Consider the following 19,183-nt stretch of genomic DNA (forward strand, 5'->3'; position numbering starts at 1 on the left):
TTATCCCTGTTTAAACACTAAACACTAAGTACTGTCTTCTGTAGTCATCTCATTTGAATATAACAGATAGGTTTGATTAGAAGCAGAAGAAGGGCCTTTCCTTACCTCTGCTGGTAGATATAATTCCCTAAAATATAAAGTAGCCATTTCCCTTATTAATATCTTAAGCAAAGAAATAAAATGTCTCTTTCTTTTTTTAATTAGATAAATACCTCAAAATGCTCTTACCTTTTGGTTTTCCCAGACCTTATCATGTTAACATCATCACATTTGTTAGAATTGGATTCTGACTGATACTTCTTATTTTCTTTCCTTAAATTATACTTGCATTTAAGATATGGATTAGCATGTATTAAATTATAATTTATTTATTTTAAAACGTTTATTTATTTGTCAGAGAGAGAGAAAGAGAGCACAAGCTGGGGGAGCAGCAGATAGAGGAAGAAGCAGGCTCCCTGCTGAGTAAGGAGCTATGTAGGACAGGATCCCAGGACCCTGGAGTCATGACCTGAGTCAAAGACAGACATTTAACCAACTGAGCCACCCACGTGTCCCTCAAGCTACAATTTAACTTTTCTTCCTCAACATTAGAAAATAGCACTATTTTGTTGCTTTTATTTAGCGTTGCTATGAGAGAGGTGAAGAGGCTTATCTATTTTTTATTCCTCTGAATACTGCTTTAGCAGTGCCACTCAAAAGTGTTGGTCACAGACCAGTGAACTATATTAACTGTTTCTTACAGGTTCTTTATGAGACAAATACAGAACTAGAGTATTACAAACATTTTAGAGCAAATTGACAGAGTAATTTTAAGCATATTGAATCTAACAATAAGCTTATTACAGCTTGTAATTGTATCCATTTTTTTTAATTGACTTCATTTTTCCAGTAATTTATCCTGGAAAATTATCAGTCTGTGATATATTAGATATAAAACAAGAAACAGCATTTATAACAATAACAATTACAAACAAAAAATTTCGTCTCTGCAATTAAGAAACAGTGCTGGTCATGGGAACTCATGGAGCCTCAAGTCAAGAGGCCTCATAATCAGTGAACTTGAGGTCACACATCAGAACTGGCATTTGGGGATTTATAGAGAATAGGCTATTGTCTTCACTGTGTAAGTTCTTCCTCTAAGTCACTTAATATTGCTCATATGGGGAATGCTCCATGGATTTAATGTTGAAGTAAGGATAGAGTGATCCAGTGAAGCTTTCCTGGGTAAAGGAGAAGATGTGGGTACCTTGAGTCATGTCATAGAAAGAAATGTCTTTGTCTTCATAATCCAAAAAAATCACAATCTTTTGTGGATACTTTTCTATCTTGAGATCTTCTTTCAGGGAAATGTCTTGAGGGCCACAGATGAGAGCCCTGCATTTACATCCTTTCTTTTCTAAGACTCTGAATTTCTTTTTTTGTAGATCTGTGGATAATCCACTCTTGCCTGTGAGCTTCTCATAAATGCCTAGAGTCCACTCATCAGTGTCCTTAATATCCACTTCCCAGTAATGTCTTCCTGAGGTGAAGTCTTGCTGATTTAGTGTGATAAGGTTGCAGTCTCCTCTCTTATCACTAAGAGATAGATCCTGTGTTTCCTCTCTGAAGTTCTCTTTGCTCTCTGGGTCACAATTATTCTGATGGATTTCTTGATTTATCGTCACATTGGCTGTGGGGAAAGAAAAAGGAAGGGAAGGGCCAATATTACATATTTTAGAAGGCTGTTGTGCAGGTGAAACCTTAGAGAAACAGGATCAAATAGTGAAAGAACACTTGTGCTCTGGATGTGTGTGTGTGCTGGGGAAGATGGAGTTATGAGGTGCTCTCACCATGGGTTCAATGCTGCTTATCTCACCTTATCTTACCTATGCTATTATCAGTGTCTTGGCAGAATGCAGGAGTGAGCTGTGACTTGCAGTGTTTACTTGACAATAGTGTTCTTTCTTAATTATCTACAAATTAGAACTATGTTCTTTAATTAGTAATGGGCTCTATGTCAGCTGACCTCTTTACAAAGAGCAGCTAAGTTACTCTCATCATTTTGAGTACTTTTTACTCAGTTGGGGATTTCCTTCATAACCAAGTGGACCTCCCTCCCCCCCACCATAGGTGAGAAACCATGCCAATATATGAAGGTGTAAATACAACCAGAGTACCTAATCCTAGCAATAATTCTCAGTCCAGGCCAAAATTAATGATCTTCATGTACTTCCCTCTCTTTACCAGAATAGTGGTTCTTCTGTCTTTTCAAGTAGAAGATGATGTTAGGAAGGAAAATGGGATATCAAAGGGCAGGTTGGAAAGGGGTACAAAGATAAACAAAAAGCCACTCACCAGGCAGGAACTTTTCCTTCCTCCAGTCTGAAAAAGAGCAATACAAACTGAGACTACGATGGAAACACAACCACAGAATGAAAAGGAGGGTCACACTTCCTTTCCTGGCTCATTGCTGTCTCTTCTCAGCTCTCTTTCCCTCCTCCTCTGAGCCCCTTGAACTCTCAGTATCCAGAAATTACAAGACAAAGGGTGTACTTCCTCTGTGCTGTCTCAGATTAGAAATGATCCTCTTATTTGGCCCAATGCTGAGGAAGTAAGTCTGGAGAAGTCCTGGAGCATGGTCTAGTGTTCTAGGCACCTATGCTTTTAAGACCTTTGTGGCACTCCTCATTGAGGATGAAAACTATAAAATGTCCTTTTATTTTTACTTTATTTTATTTTATTGTTTTATTTCAGGGGTTTCCCAGGGCTATGGCCACATAAGAGTAGAGTTTAAGCTTTGGACCAAGGCTTTTAAACTGACCTTTTTAAATTTTAATGCTTGTAATCACATTTTTAATATTTTCCTCCAGAGACAGACTCTTCATGAGGAATAGAACTACATCTGCCTCTGCCTGGGGCCACTTCTCTTATGGCAGGTCTTGTGATTTTATTTAAGATTGGATATACTCTTAGTGTCTTGGGGCACGAGGCGATAAGAACTTATCCATAATTCTTGATGGTCTCTCACTTAGCTGCCCACTTCTAAGAAGGGTAGCACTCTATTTATATAATTGATGAATACATGAGTCAAGAGGGGCTTCTGTGATCTCTTCATCTTAGAGATAAGAAGGCTGAGTTCAAGAAAGCAAAAATGACTGAATTCCTCAGCTGTCATTGATAGAGTTGGAACAAAAACCTGTATGTCCTCATCCTTACTACACTTTGCTCTCTCCTCTAGAAGCAGCTCCTGAAAGAAAATCTTAGTAGAGTGTCACCTGCCTTTGGATCAGATTATGATCTTAGGGTCTTGGGATTGAACTCTATGTAGGGAATCCCTGGTTAGTGGAATGCCTGCTTCTTCTCTCCCTCCCCCTTGCTCATCCTCTCTCTTTCTCTCTCTCACACACAAATAAATAAATAAAATCTTTGAAGAGAAAAGAAAGAAAAGAGAAGGGAAAGAAAAGAAAGAAAAAATAGAAAAAGAAAAGAAAAAGGTAAAGAAAAGAAAAGAGAAAGAAAGAAAAGAAAAGAAAAAAAGAAAACACTCTTAGTAGAAACTGTTTATCCAACTTTAACCCTTGGGAGGAGCACCTTGACCCTGTCTTATCATAGTACTTATCAGGCTGTGTGCAGTTGCCTGGTTATTAGCTTAATTCCCCCAGTGGATTTCGGGGTCAGAGACCATGGATTATGCCACCAACATCTAGCACAATATCAGGCATATTAAAATTGCACAACTATATATTTAAGGAAATATCTAGCATGCTTTTGAGGTCTAACTCTGTATTGCACATGCACATACACAGTCTTAAACATATGTAGTACATGGACACAGATATTAGAAGATATAAAATAGCCAGTTCCCTCTACCACCAGATAAATAAATTTTTATATTGATATTAAAGTATTTTGAAAGACGGTTTTTCAAGCTTTTCAAACATAAACCTTGTTCCTGTGTATTGAACTTTACTTGGATTATTTCACATAGGTAAAAAAATTAAAATAATAATATATTTTTCCCAAATATAAAATATGTTAACTGCTCTTTTGAACTTTATTCACTGTATAGAAATGCTGCTATCATATAGGGTGTCCTTTATTCTTCCTAAATCCCACCAAAATTGCTCTTATTTCTGTCTCTTCATTCTCTATAGTGGATGGGTTAAAAATTCTTGTTGAGTCCTACTCTAGCCACGTGGAATTCACCAGTCAATAGTTATTTTTTCTTTATACTTAGCTGGCAAACAATTGAATATTTGACCTTCCTAATAAAAAAAAAAACTGTAGATCGATACCAAATAAATCTTCACAACTTTCAGGTCGGGGTGTGTGTGTGTGTGTGTGTGTGTGTGTGTGTGTGTGTGTGTGTGCACTTATGTCTCCACTTATTATACTTGGAATATTAGAGGCACATTGCAAGACCTAAGCCAGAAAGTTACCTACCAGGATACAGCCAGGCCTTCTTCCAATCTAAAACAGAAAAAATACAGTTAATATAAGGCAAGACATCCAAAGCCTCATTCTTCTCCCCACCCCTTATTTTTTTTCACAAGTCACTATTAAATCTTTCAGTCTTAACCTCTGAAGAGAGGAAGCTGAGAAAGTGTTGGACATCAAAACATTGAGGGGCATGGGAAACCCAGTCTCTTACCTGTAAGGTATAGTGCCTTTCGCTGTTCTGAAAGAAAAACATTCAGTGAGAGACCTACAACAGATGTGGAAAGGGGAGCAAATTCTACACAGGGCATGAGGAGAAGCAAGACTCACCAAGCTCTGCCTTGAGGTTCTCTGAAAGAAGAGATATAAAATCCATCAAATTGGGTTTTAGCTGCTCTTGATTTCATGGAGTAGCTGAGTGGATTCAATGTGGCCCACCATTAGTTGTCCCATAGTTAAGTAGGTGGGAAAGATTTGCAAACATACATGTGGACTCTAAATGATAAGTGCTAGGAAAAGTTACATGGGAAATGTCATAGGGTCACTGAGGAAGGAGTGCCCATGCTTTGTGGGAATTCAAGCTTTCTTAGGTGTTTCAGAAGCTAATTCTGGAAGGAAGAATAGGAGGAGAAGATGGGGAAAGACGTTTACACAAGGAGAAACAACACCACAGTTTGGGTACAGACCACTGCCCACAACTTTCCAAGTTTCCCCCATGGTTTCTTCTTTTCCATAAGACTCCACCTTTATGGAATTTTGGTTCTCCATGTTTTCCTTGAGGTCCTCTTTGACAACTTTTATTTCCCCACCCACCTTATACAACCTGCACCCACAGCTTCTCCATGAACCCTATTTGTCCTGTGGTCACAATACCTTTGGCCTTAAGTGCTGTTTCCTTTTCATTTCTCATCTGATCTCTTTCACGAGATTCTCTTTGCTTTTTCTTTACTTCTCTTTCTTTGGCTTGGTGTTTTCTCCAGCCAGTGTAGCTGATCCCAAGGAGAAAGAGCATCAGCACAGGGACTGTCCCAGCCAGGGCTGCCTTCCATGGGTCCATCCTGGGGAAGAAGGGCTCTGACACAGGCAAGTGAAGCATAGTGAGGACTAGCCTGGAGGCCATCCCGCCCTTCCTCCAAGGCTCCCTCAGCCCTCCTTCCTTCCTCCCTACCCTCACCACACACCCAACTCTGCTTTGGGGTTTGTGCCTCATTCACCAGGGAGGAAGATTGCTGATGCTTTCTCCTGTCCAGAGAGGGGATTTTGGATGGAACAGGTCATGTTGCCCAGAGAGCTATCTGTGACCACAAGAGATGCTTCCACACAGAAGAGCCCATCTTCATCCTGGGTCTGAAACTCAGAGAGGGACTGTAGATTCACTCCCATCATGTCACTCCACTGCACCCTGGGTTTTGGGAACCAGCCATCTGCAGAGCACAACACTCGGATCCCACCATCCTCAGGTCCCATCATACGAACATGAGGTGCAGAGCCCAACCCTGAAGAGAGAAGGCATGTGTTAAGGCCTGGAACCTTGGGGCTCAGGAGTCCCTGAGGCTGAAGGCCAAAATGCCCTCACTAGACTGATAAGTAAACTGAAGCTCAGAGGTCAATAAACCTCTCACAGTGAATGTTAGGGCAACCTGTGATTCAGTTTTGAAATCAGCTTGATGCCTTTGCACTATACTGAGACTAAGAGAGCTTGGAGTCATTTCAAGGAGAGGGAAAAAAAGGTACAATTGAAGTTAGAAAAGGAGTTTAAGCCTATAAATTGTCTTTCTCTACTGAGTGGATGAAAACGAATATCTGAGGGTGTTAGTACCTGTCTGAATTAATATAGTCAATTAATTTTCTGGGGCCTTTTAGGATACAAAAACATTCAGAAATATTGTCTTTTTTTGATGTTTAAAAGTGAATAGAGCATATAGTCTTAGCATCACTGTATACTTTAAGAAATTGACATTATGCAAGGTAAATTAGCATATCAATATATGGAAGATCATAAGAAATGCCAGGTTAGGAATCCAGACATCCTTTTTCTCTCTGCTTCACACCATGACACTTTGTGCCAAGTAAACATACCTATAACATGCAGCTCCACAATAGCCTCTTGGGAGCTCTGACCATCCATAAAATGACACCAGTACTGGCCATGATCAGAGGCACGAACATGTTGGATCAGCAGGGCTACACCTCCTTTGTTGATGGAGTCCCTCACGAACTCTGTCCTGCCACGGTATTCCAGCATTTGCTCCCCACCTTGTTCCTGTCCATTCTGGTACACAAACACAGCAGGGGAGAGTTGGTTTCGGTACCACCGAATGTGCATGTGGGCTGCACTCTGCTCAGGGGACAGCTGGCAGGGCAAAGTGGCATCTGCCCCTAGTAGAACCATGATGGGCTCAGCTGGTCCCTTCACAGAAAACCTAGACGCTGCATGAAAATCAAAGACAGATTGTGGAAATGAGTGAGGGAGGATGAAACAAAAGACCCATCTGCATTTCTTTCTTATTTGCGTTGTTTTATATGTCTTAAAATATATATCTCCATATAAACTTCTTCAACTATGTTCTCCAGAGGTAACAACTACCGATAGTTTGGCATTTGAAAAGACTGTTTTCTATGCATTTATAAATAGTATTTATTTGTAAGTTATGTAAAACCTACAAAAACTAAATAAGAGACTTATTTAGAATTAAATGTAGCAAAGTAACTTATTAAGCAATTATCCCTTCCTTTGGTAGGAGAGGAGTGAAGTTACTTCTCTCCACACTCATCCCTTTCTCTCGCAACACACTACTCCTAAAAGGGTAAGTAGCCATTTCTGATTAAAGATTTAGGTTCCTCTGTGTTGAGGGGTGAGGAAAAGGATTAACAGTGTTTTATATCAAAGTGAAATGTAGAATTTATAAGGTTAGGTTGCTTTTTAATTTTTTTTTAATAACTCTAAATCCTTAGAATCATAAAGAATAGTTTTTCATAAAAAGTATTTTCTTGAGAGGACTTAGAAGCCAGTGGTTCCAGGGCGTAAGAGCAGGGCAGTCTTTATCAGAGAAGATGGTTGTTTTCCTGGGTCAGAGAAGGAAGATGCTGCAAGTCAAAAATGGGGACTTTGCTTAGCTTTGCTAATCTCCTTTGTCAAGTCACTTAAACCATCTGTTTGCAACTTACTTTAGTATAGAAATCAATAACTAAAAAGTGACTGATGCCCCCTGGGCAAAACTTGCACTGGCAGAGGCCAAAGATATTGTGGCTCTTTTGAATGGTCAGAGCTTAAGGGCCCACAAATGTAGTGACCCTGGAGTGGGAAGAATTCAAAAAGGCAGGGACGTGAAGGGGCCCAGGAGTGTTGCATACAAATGGCGAGGCCACGTGGGCTTAAAGGAAAAATCCCATGGCCAGACTGTCCCAGAGAATGTGGATCAGGCAGTCCTGGGCAAGAAGCATGACACTGGCCATTAGGCTGGATGAAGGCTGTGGTGTCCCTTCTTTTCTATTTCTGTGTAAAACCCAGAGTACTCAACAGATACATGGTCTTAGTTAACTGATACATGGCTAATGGCTATACATGTTCTATGAGTCATTTAATTTAGGAAAAGGTATTTGACATTGCTTATATCCACAATGTTGTATAAAAGTTACTCTATTTCACATAAATAGAATCACTACATATCAATTTCTGTAATAAGAAACATCCAACCATTTTAGTACATATAATTTAGCTCTATCTATTGTTTTTGACACTGCCTATACCATTGTGTTTAAGCTTTTCCTGTATCAGGGTAATATTTATATTGCTTCCAATTTATTATTACTACAAACAGTCCCACAATAAGCATTTAATACATTATACATATACACATGGGAGAGATTTTCTTTATGATAAATTCTTGTGGAATTTCTGAGTCAACATGTGTGGAAATCAAACATTTTAGTACTCCCTGCCTAACTGACATCAAATTAAAGAGATTTTAATGAAAAATGTCATTATAGTAATCTCATAGCTGGTTTCTCTCCAAACCTTGAGTCTGAAAACTTTATCCTGAGAGCCCTTTCTATTTTATGAAAGAAGGACTCAAGTGCCAGAGGGGGGGAAAAATGATTTGTCAAAGATCATAACCAAGGATCCCAAATTTGTTGTACTCATACTTAGGTTTTCTTGGTAATGTGAACATTATAAAATGTATTTTCACTGATACTGTTTCACTGAAATTAAGCATGCTAAAATCACCCATAGTCAATAAAGATTTAGCTAAACATTGCAGCTATAGTTTTATAAAATCTACCCAAAGTAGTAAGGGTTGTATATATAAAGATCAGTCACATTCTTAGCCAGAAACTTCCAGTCTTCTGTTGGCACAAACACAGTTACCGTTCCCCCAAGTATAACTGCCTTTGAGAGGAGGTACAATGACAACTGATGAATGACCAAGATTTTTCATCATCTGAGAAGAGCCATTAAAAACAAGTGAATATATAAAGAGAAGGAGAGAGAACACTGACCTGCTGAGTACCATGTAGACACCTGGAGAAGGAGGAGAAGGAGGAGGAAACCAGCAGGAGAATAGTCTGGAGAAACCACCATCTTCTTCAGAACAGAAAGTGAAAGCACGAAATGTCACTCTGACAAGGAAGTAGTCTGTAAGAGAAGGTGGTGAGAAAGACACCAGAGTGAAAACTTTCAGGGAAAACAAAAAAAAAGCCACATTCAAAGATTTACTTTTATACAGTTTTTTGGCTGTGCTTCTTCACAGAGCGCCACCAACTCCAACCCTCCCCCAGTGGATTTTCCCTCTCTCTCTTCTTTCTGAAAACCATTTTCCCAGCAGGTGTAGAAAACCATAAACCACTCTCTTGTGTCCTGTGGGCTTTCTTGAAATTGAAAAGGAATTCATTTTGAGAAAGGAAAGCAGACACAAAATTAGACCACTCCTATTGGCCAATCTAGCTTCTTCCTTCTTGCCTTTGTTCATTGATTCATTCATACATTTACTTATTTATTTTTACTATAAACACTCTTGTGGCTTAACTCCAGCAAGAGAAGAGAGTTTTCTCACTATGTGACCAGAGCTCAAACCCTTTTGATTTTAGGACCCATAACTTCCACAGACACACCTCCACATCACCACACATTTCTCTCTCACCATCCAGATTGAGCCAGGAGGCTTCCTGGAACCTCTTTATTTCCTCAGTTAAACTACAAGTCCCAGCTCCAGAGACATGGGTACCTGGTTGTTCTCATGGTCAGAATCCAAAGGAGTGGCTGCAGGAGCTGGGAATAGTAGGTTTCTAACCCATCCCTGGACTGTAAAAATATTCTTAGGAGGGGGACAAACAGGGCTACCAGAAGACACTGACAAGTGAATGCCTCTCCTAGAATGAGTCCAGTAAGAAAGTTACAATCGGCCTGCAGCTCTTGCAGTTACTGTGAAAGTGGAGGTAATAAAAGTCATCTTGGGGGACTTTGGGCTGGGTACAGCTCTGGAATGATAGGAACCAAAGCGCACTTTGGTCAAAATTGCTCAGTGTAGCTTCCTCCTCCTACCTGCAAAGGGCTGAAATCACATAATTCAGAGAGGGAGAATCCGCTTTTTGTCTGATATTCAAGGATGTTGGTCATCCCAATGTTTAACTTACAAAGTTAAACCATTTAGAGAACAAGAACAAGAGATACAAGAAATTTCTCCTTCCACACCCTAACTGGCATTGGAAACTGTGCAGGAGAAAATAAGAGGTCAGAAATGGAGGGTTCTGTGCTATGAGAAGATTAGGGCTGTATTTCCAAAATCTTAGGGCTCCTAAAAGTAAAATGGGAATAATAACACAACAGTACAGTCCCAGACATAGAATGTGCTCAAAAGGGATTTCTTTCCACTTCAGATTTTTTCCAAGTCCAAGACATGTTTTTGCATTTCACACAAGGTTTACAGATAATTAAGGACACAAATAGCAATTGCATAAATATTAGCATATAAGTCACTAATAGTCTGGTCAAAGGGATACTAAAATCTTAAATAAATATTCTCTAGAGACAATGAGGTACATTTGACTTTTTAGAAATCATATTTATGAAAATATGATTTGCATACAATGGAATGTATTGTTTTGAAATGTACATTTCAATGAAGTTTACAAATGTTTATACTCACATAACCACCACCTCCCTCAAAATATGGACCATGTCTGTCTGCCTCTTGAAAATTTCCCTCATCTTCATTTTCAGTCAATTCATTCCAGGAAAAACAAACAGTATTCTGACATAAATCACAATAGCTTAATCTTGCCTATTCTGAAACTTCAAAAACAATAAAAAATAAATTATACAGTATGTGCACTTCTGTGTTTGGCTTCTTTGGATAAACAAAATGTTTTTTGAGATTCAACCATATTCTATTTATCAGTAAATTTTAAAATTTTCATTGCTGGATAATATAACATTGTTCAACTCTAATACAATATATTCTTCTGCAGTTCTCTTCATGGCTACCTCCCCACCTCACTCATGCCCTGCTGGCCCGCTCAAGCCCTCTCCCACCATGCTTGGCAGCCCTCCCTACTGAGGCCCTTTTGTTTCACTGGAGCTCTGACATCCACCTAATAGATTAGGTCTGAAGTATTTGGGAATGGGAGTGAACACTGAAACAGTAATGTAAGTGTTAAAGTTACCACTTGCCTCTTGTTTACTTTGAATTTTATGAATATGCTTGTGTGTATATTCTATTCTAAAGTGTAAATAGATTAACATACATTCCAACAGAGCTAGAAAAATAAATGTGAAAAATTGGCATAGATATCTTTCCCAATAATAGAGAATTGAGGAAAATCAGTTAATCTGTGGAGAGTATTTTAAGGGAATTACATCATAAGAGCATTCTTGTGTTTAAGGAGAAAGGTGAAGGGAGAGGGAAAAGGAGCTCTATAAGATATTATTGACTTCAAAAAGCAGTTTTAAAATAGCATAAACAGTATGGTCTTATATGCTTAAAAATATAACAGGTTAAACTTTAAAATCATAGAAAAATGATAGGGAACTTATATCTGAGTGATACAAATGGTGTTTCTATTTTTTTGATGTTGCTTATCTCAAATTATCATATTTCTCTCACATGAAAATGTAAGTAATATAAATATGAAGATTTTTTAATGCAAATGTGAAGCACAATAAGAAGGATTCATTTGTAGGAAATTCAGGACTAAAGAAATAATTCACATTCTTGGGAGTGGAAAGCTAACTTAAAATAATAACCAACTAGAAGGGTCACATACCAGAGTAGACACCTCTACAGGTCAAAATATTGGTCTAGAGCACTGGGTGTTGCATCAAAGTGTTGAATCACAAAATTGTACACCTGAAACTCATACTGCACTGTATGTTAACTAAGTGGACTGTAAATTAAAACTTAAAAAAATATATTGGGCTAGAAAAATGGGGTTACTGGGTGCTTCCAGAATATGATACTTTATTTTTTTTGGTTTTTTTTTAATTTTTTTATTTTTTCAGCATAACAGTATTCATTATTTTTGCACCACACCCAGTGCTCCATGCAATCCGTGCCCTCTACAATACCCACCACCTGGTGCCCTCAACCTCCCACCCCCCACCCCTTCAAAATTCTCAGATCGTTTTTCAGAGTCCATAGTCCTTCATGGTTCACCTACCCTTCCAATTTCCCTCAACTCCCTTCTCCTCTCCATCTCCCCTTGTCCTCCATGCTATTTGTTATGCTCCACAAATAAGTGAAACCATATGATAATTGACTCTCTCTGCTTGACTTATTTCACTCAGCATAATCTCTTCCAGTCCCGTCCATGGTGCTACAAAACTTGGGTATTCATCCTTTCTTTTTTCTTTTTTTTTTTTTTTACAGCTTTATAAACATATATTTTTATCCCCAGGGGTACAGGTCTGCAAATCGCCAGGTTTACACACGTCACAGCACTCACCATAGCACATACCCTCCCCAATATCCATAACCCCACCCCCCTCTCCCAACCCCCTCCCCCCATCAACCCTCAGTTTGTTTTGTGAGATTAAGAGTCACTTATGGTTTGTCTCCCTCCCAATCCCATCTTGTTTCATTTACTCTTCTCCTACCCCCTCAACCCCCCATGTTGCATCTCCTCTCCCTCATATCAGGGAGATCATATGATAGTTGTCTTTCTCCGATTGACTTATTTCGCTAAGCATGATACCCTCTAGTTCCATCCACGTCGTCGCAAATGGCAAGATTTCATTTCTTTTGATGGCTGCATAGTATTCCATTGTGTATATATACCACATCTTCTTTATCCATTCGTCTGTAGATGGACATCTAGGTTCTTTCCATAGTTTGGCTATTGTAGACATTGCTACTATAAACATTCAGGTGCACGTGCCCCTTCGGATCACTACGTTTGTATCTTTAGGGTAAATACCCAGCGGTGCAATTGCAGGGTCATAGGGTAGTTCTATTTTCAACATTTTGAAGAACCTCCATGCTGTTTTCCAGAGTGGTTGCACCAGCTTGCATTCCCACCAACAGTGTAGGAGGGTTCCCCTTTCTCCGCATCCTCGCCAGCATCTGTCATTTCCTGACTTGTTAATTTTAGCCATTCTGACTGGTGTGAGGTGATATCTCATGGTGGTTTTGATTTGTATTTCCCTGATGCCGAGTGATATGGAGCACTTTTTCATGTGTCTGTTGGCCATCTGGATGTCTTCTTTGCAGAAATGTCTGTTCATGTCCTCTGCCCATTTCTTGATTGGATTCTTTGTTCTTTGGGTGTTGAGTTTGCTAAGTTCTTTATAGATTTTGGACACTAGCCCTTTATCTGATATGTCATTTGCAAATATCTTCTCCCATTCTGTCAGTTGTCTTTTGGTTTTGTTAACTGTTTCCTTTGCTGTGCAAAAGCTTTTGATCTTGATAAAATCCCAAAAGTTCATTTTTGCCCTTGCTTCCCTTGCCTTTGGTGATGTTCCTAGGAAGATGTTGCTGCGGCTGACGTCAAAGAGGTTGCTGCCTGTGTTCTCCTCGAGGATTTTGATGGATTCCTTTCTCACATTGAGATCCTTCATCCATTTTGAGTCTATTTTCGTGTGTGGTGTAAGGAAATGATCCAATTTCATTTTTCTGCATGTGGCTTTCCAGTTTTCCCAACACCATTTATTGGAGAGGCTGTCTTTGTTCCATTGGACATTCTTTCCTGCTTTGTCGAAGATGAGTTGACCATAGAGTTGAGGGTCCATTTCTGGGCTCTCTATTCTGTTCCATTGATCTATGTGTCTGTTTTTGTGCCAGTGCCATGCTGTCTTGATGATGACAGCTTTGTAATAGAGCTTGAAGTCCGGAATTGTGATGCCACCAACTTTGGCTTTCTTTTTCAATATTCCTTTGGCTATTCGAGGTCTTTTCTGGTTCCATATATATTGTAGGATTATTTGTTCCATTTCTTTGAAAAAAATGGATGGTACTTTGATAGGAATTGCATTAAATGTGTAGATTGCTTTAGGTAGCATAGACATTTTCACAATATTTATTCTTCCAATCCAGGAGCATGGAACATTTTTCCATTTCTTTGTGTCTTCCTCAATTTCTTTCATGAGTACTTTATAGTTTTCTGTGTATAGATTCTTAGTCTCTTTGGTTAGGTTTATTCCTAGGTATCTTATAGTTTTGGGTGCAATTGTAAATGGGATGGACTCCTTAATTTCTCTTTCTTCTGTCTTGATGTTGGTGTAGAGAAATGCAACTGATTTCTGTGCATTGATTTTATATCCTGACACTTTACTGAATTCCTGTACAAGTTCTAGCAGTTTTGGAGTGGAGTCTTTTGGGTTTTCCACATAGAGTATCATATCATCTGCGAAGAGTGATAGTTTGACTTCTTCTTTGCCGATTTGGATGCCTTTAATTTCCTTTTGTTGTCTGATTGCTGAGGCTAGGACTTCTAGTACTATGTTGAATAGCAGTGGTGATAACGGACATCCCTGCCGTGTTCCTGACCTTAGCGGAAAAGCTTTCAGTTTTTCTCCATTGAGAATGATATTTGCGGTGGGTTTTTCATAGATGGCTTTGATAATATTGAGGTATGTGCCGTCTATCCCTACACTTTGAAGAGTTTTGATCAGGAAGGGATGCTGTACTTTGTCAAATGCTTTTTCAGCATCTATGGAGAGTATCATATGGTTCTTGTTCTTTCTTTTATTAATGTGTTGTATCACATTGATTGATTTGCGGATGTTGAACCAACCTTGCAGCTCTGGAATAAATCCCACTTGGTCGTGGTGAATAATCCTTTTAATGTACTGTTGAATCCTATTGGCTAGTATTTTGGCGAGAATTTTTGCATCTGTGTTCATCAAGGATATTGGTCTGTAGTTCTCTTTTTTGTTGGGATCCTTGTCTGGTTTTGGGATCAAGGTGATGCTGGCCTCATAAAATGAGTTTGGAAGTTTTCCTTCTATTTCTATTTTTTGGAACAGTTTCAGGAGAATAGGAATTAGTTCTTCTTTAAATGTTTGGTAGAATTCCCCCGGGAAGCCGTCTGGCCCTGGGCTTTTGTTTGTTTGGATATTTTTGATGACTGTTTCAATCTCCTTACTGGTTATGGGTCTGTTCAGGCTTTCTATTTCTTCCTGGTTCAGTTGTGGTAGTTTATATGTCTCTAGGAATGCATCCATTTCTTCCAGATTGTCAAATTTGTTGGCGTAGAGTTGCTCATAGTATGTTCTTATAATTGTCTGTATTTCTTTGGTGTTCGTTGTGATCTCTCCTCTTTCATTCATGATTTTATTTATTTGGGTCCTTTCTCTTTTCTTTTTGATAATTCTGTCCAGGGGTTTATCAATCTTATTAATTCTTTCTAAGAACCAGCTCCTAGTTTCGTTGATTTGTTCTATTGTTTTTTTGGTTTCTATTTCATTGATTTCTGCTCTGATCTTTATGATTTCTCTTCTCCTGCTGGGTTTAGGCTTTCTTTCTTGTTCTTTCTCCAGCTCCTTTAGGTGTAGGGTTAGGTTGTGTACCTGAGACCTTTCTTGTTTCTTGAGAAAGGCTTGTACCGCTATATATTTTCCTCTCAGGACTGCCTTTGTTGTGTCCCACAGATTCTGAACCGTTGTGTTTTCATTATCATTTGTTTCCATAAATTTTTTCAATTCTTCTTTAATTTCCTGGTTGACCCATTCATTCTTTAGAAGGATGCTGTTTAGTCTCCATGTATTTGGGTTCTTTCCAAATTTCCTCTTGTTATTGAGTTCTAGCTTTAGAGCATTGTGGTCTGAAAATATGCAGGGAATGATCCCAATCTTTTGATACCGGTTGAGACTTGATTTAGGACCAAGAATGTGATCTATTCTGGAGAATGTTCCATGTGCACTAGAGAAGAATGTGTATTCTGTTGCTTTGGGGGGAAATGTTCTGAATACATCTGTGATGTCCATCTGGTCCAGTGTGTCATTTAAGGCCTTGATTTCCTTGTTGATCTTTTGCTTGGATGATCTGTCCATTTCAGTGAGGGGAGTGTTAAAATCCCCTACTATTATTGTATTCTTGTCGATGTGTTTCTTTGATTTTGTTATTAATTGGTTTATATAGTTGGCTGCTCCCACGTTAGGGGCATAGATATTTAAAATTGTTAGATCTTCTTGTTGGACAGTTCCTTTGAGTATGATATAGTGTCCTTCCTCATCTCTTATTATAGTCTTTGGCTTAAAATCTAATTGATCTGATAGAAGGATTGCCACTCCTGCTTTCTTCTGATGTCCATTAGCATGGTAAATTCTTTTCCACCCCCTCACTTTAAACCTGGAGGTGTCTTCGGGTTTAAGATGAGTTTCTGGTAGGCAACATATAGATGGGTTTTGTTTTTTGATCCATTCTGATACCCTCTGTCTTTTGATTGGGGCATTTAGCCCATTAACATTCAGGGTAAGTATTGAGAGATATGAATTTAGTGCCATTGTATTGCCTGTAAGGTGACTGTTATTGTATATTGTCTCTGTTTCTTTCTGATCTACTACTTTTAGGGTCTCTCTTTGCTTAGAGGACCCCTTTCAATATTTCCTGTAGAGCTGGTTTGGTGTTTGCAAATTCTTTCAGTTTTTGTTTGTCCTGGAAGCTTTTAATCTCTCCTTCTATTTTCAATGATAGCCTAGCTGGATATAGTATTCTTGGCTGCATGTTTTTCTCATTTAGTACTCTGAATATATCATGCCAGCTCTTTCTGGCCTGCCAGGTCTCTGTGGATAAGTCTGCTGCCAATCTAATATTTTTACCATTGTACGTTACAGACTTCTTTTCCCGGGCTGCTTTCAGGATCTTTTCTTTGTCACTAAGACTTGTAAATTTTACTATTAGGTGACGGGGTGTGGACCTATTCTTATTGATTTTGAGGGGGGTTCTCTGAACCTCTTGAATTTTGATGCTTGTTCCCTTTGCCATATTGGGGAAATTCTCTCCAATAATTCTCTCCAACATACCTTCTGCTCCCCTCTCTGTTTCCTCTTCTTCTGGAATCCCAATTATTCTAATGTTGTTTCGTCTTATGGTGTCACTTATATCTCGAATTCTCCCCTCTTGGTCCAGTAGCTGTTTGTCCCTCTTTTGCTCAGCTTCTTTATTCTCTGTCATTTGGTCTTCTATATCGCTAATTCTTTCTTCTGCCTCATTTATCCTAGCAGTGAGAGCCTCCATTTTTGATTGCACCTCATTAATAGCTTTTTTGATTTCAACTTGGTTAGATTTTAGTTCTTTTATTTTCCAGAAAGGGCTTTTATATCTCCCGAGAGGGTTGCTTTAATATCTTCCATGCCTTTTTCAAGCCTGGCTAGAACCTTGAGAATCGTCATTCTGAACTCTATATCTGACATATTACCAATGTCTGTATTGATTAGGTCCCTAGCCTTTGGTACTGCCTCTTGTTCTTTTTTTTGTTGTGAATTTTTCCGCCTTGTCATTTTGTCCAGATAAGAGTTTATGAAGGAGCAAGTAAAATACTAAAAGGGTGGCAACAACCCCAGGAAAATATGCTTTAGCCAAATCAGAAGAGATCCCGAATCGTGAGGGGGGAGAAAGGGGATAAAAAGGGGTTCAAAAAGAAAAAAAAAAGAAACTATTTAAAAAAAGAAAGCCGATAAAGAAAAAATATAAAAAGAGGAAAAATATATATATATTAGATAAACTATTTAAAAAACGTTAAAAAAGAAAACGGTAAAAGTTAAAAAATTTAGCAGAAGAAGAGAAAAAGAAAAAAAAATTGAAAAAGAAAAAAAAAATTAAATTAACTGCAAGGCTAAAAAATCATGGGGAGAAAGCCATGAGTTCCGTGCTTTGCTTTCTTCTCCTTGGAATTCCGCCGCTCTCCTTGGTATTGAAACTGCACTCCTTGTAGGTGAACTTGGTCCTGGCTGGGTTTCCCTTTGATCTTCTGGGGGAGGGGCCTGTTGTAGTGATTCTCAAGCGTCTTTGCCCCAGGCGGAGTTGCACCGCCCTTACCCGGGGCCGTGCTGATTAATCCGTTCGGGTTTGCTTTCGGGAGCTTTTGTTCCCTGAGCGCTTTCCGTAGAGTTCCGGAGGACGGGAATGAAGATGGTGGCCTCCCGGTCTCCGGCCTGGAGGAGCCTAGAGCCTGGGGCCCCACTCCTCAGTGCGCCCTCAGAGAACAGCGCCCAATGACTCCTGTCACCCTGGCCTCTGGCCGCGCTCTGAGCTGACCGAACCTGCGACCGGTTCAAGGCAACCCCGAGCTGAGAGTCACTCCTCGGTTCTGTCTCTGTAGCCGGCTTCCCCGTTCTAATATCGGTAAGCTCTGCCCCACTCAGACACCCCCAATCCTTCTGCGACCCTGCGGGACCTGAGGCCGCGCTGACCCCGCCTGGGCTTCACCCCAGTTAAGCCTCTGGAGCGATATCCCTCAGTGGAACAGACTTTTAAAAGTCCTGATTTTGTGCTCCGTTGCTCCGCCGGGAGCCGGGAACCGGCCCCTCCCCCCGCGGTCTATCTTCCAGTCGCTTTGGATTCACTTCTCCGCCAGTCCTACCTTTCAGATAGTAGTTGATTTTCTGTTTCTAGAATTGCTGTTCTTCTTCTCTTCAATCTCCCGTTGGATTTGTAGGTGTTTGCAATCTTTAGATAAGCTATTTAGCTGATCTCCCGCTACCCGAAGTAGTCTCAGCCTGCTACTTCTCCGCCATCTTGACTCCTCCTCCCAGAATATGATACTTTAAATCAAAGAGATAAAATAAGTTTAATTAAGCATACTAGATCCAGAGCTTCAACAGTCATTTAACAGGTTTTCTGAACTGGGAAGCAGATTAGGGACCAGAATCACAAAAAGGACACTTCAGAAAGAGTTAAATTGATGGAGAAAAAATGCCATTTATATATAAAATTTTTTGAAGTTTTAGAACTACATACAAACAAACAAAAAAAAAAAGCCCAACGTGTCTACAGTCCTGAAAACCCATTATGTATAAAAGAAGAATAATCAGCTTCCATCACACATCTGTCACTTTGGATTCATTACTACAAATATAGCCTTTACATTCCTGAGTAAATAGCCTTTACTCAGAAATTTACTATTTACTCAGTAAATAGCCTTTACATTCCTGAGTAAATAGTCTTTACATTCCTTAGATTATTAGAATAATCTAAGTGATAAAATGAACATCTAAATGTAAGGACAAAAGGAAGAAATTTCTGGACAAAGAATCAGAAATTTCTGCCTCACAAAACTTGTCTTACGTAAAGAGTGAAGGTTGCAGGTTTTGAACACAGGGGCTTGGAGC

The 19,183-nt window shown here is 39.3% G+C and overlaps 1 protein-coding gene across 4 annotated transcripts; it reads right to left on the minus strand.

The window, feature by feature from the left end:
• Positions 1 to 849: 849 nt before the first annotated feature.
• On the minus strand, positions 850 to 9,798 carry LOC125102966 (butyrophilin-like protein 1). Of its 4 annotated transcripts, none has more exons than XM_047734656.1 (10): positions 9,558 to 9,797; positions 8,917 to 9,052; positions 6,496 to 6,846; positions 5,631 to 5,912; positions 5,290 to 5,490; positions 4,747 to 4,767; positions 4,631 to 4,657; positions 4,423 to 4,449; positions 2,335 to 2,361; positions 850 to 1,669 (listed from the first exon to the last, which is right to left on the minus strand). In XM_047734656.1, exons 2-10 carry the CDS (start codon positions 8,996 to 8,998, stop codon positions 1,146 to 1,148), a joined length of 1,542 nt encoding a protein of 513 aa, XP_047590612.1. In that variant the 5' UTR covers positions 8,999 to 9,052; positions 9,558 to 9,797; the 3' UTR covers positions 850 to 1,145. The 4 variants fall into 4 exon arrangements, with proteins under 4 accessions (XP_047590612.1, XP_047590611.1, XP_047590613.1 ...); XM_047734655.1 differs by having other exon boundaries at positions 9,529 to 9,797; XM_047734657.1 differs by having other exon boundaries at positions 9,642 to 9,788.
• Positions 9,799 to 19,183: the final 9,385 nt, after the last annotated feature.

This window comes from Lutra lutra, chromosome 6, assembly GCF_902655055.1.
Source record: "Lutra lutra chromosome 6, mLutLut1.2, whole genome shotgun sequence".
Lineage (NCBI taxonomy): Eukaryota > Metazoa > Chordata > Mammalia > Carnivora > Mustelidae > Lutra > Lutra lutra.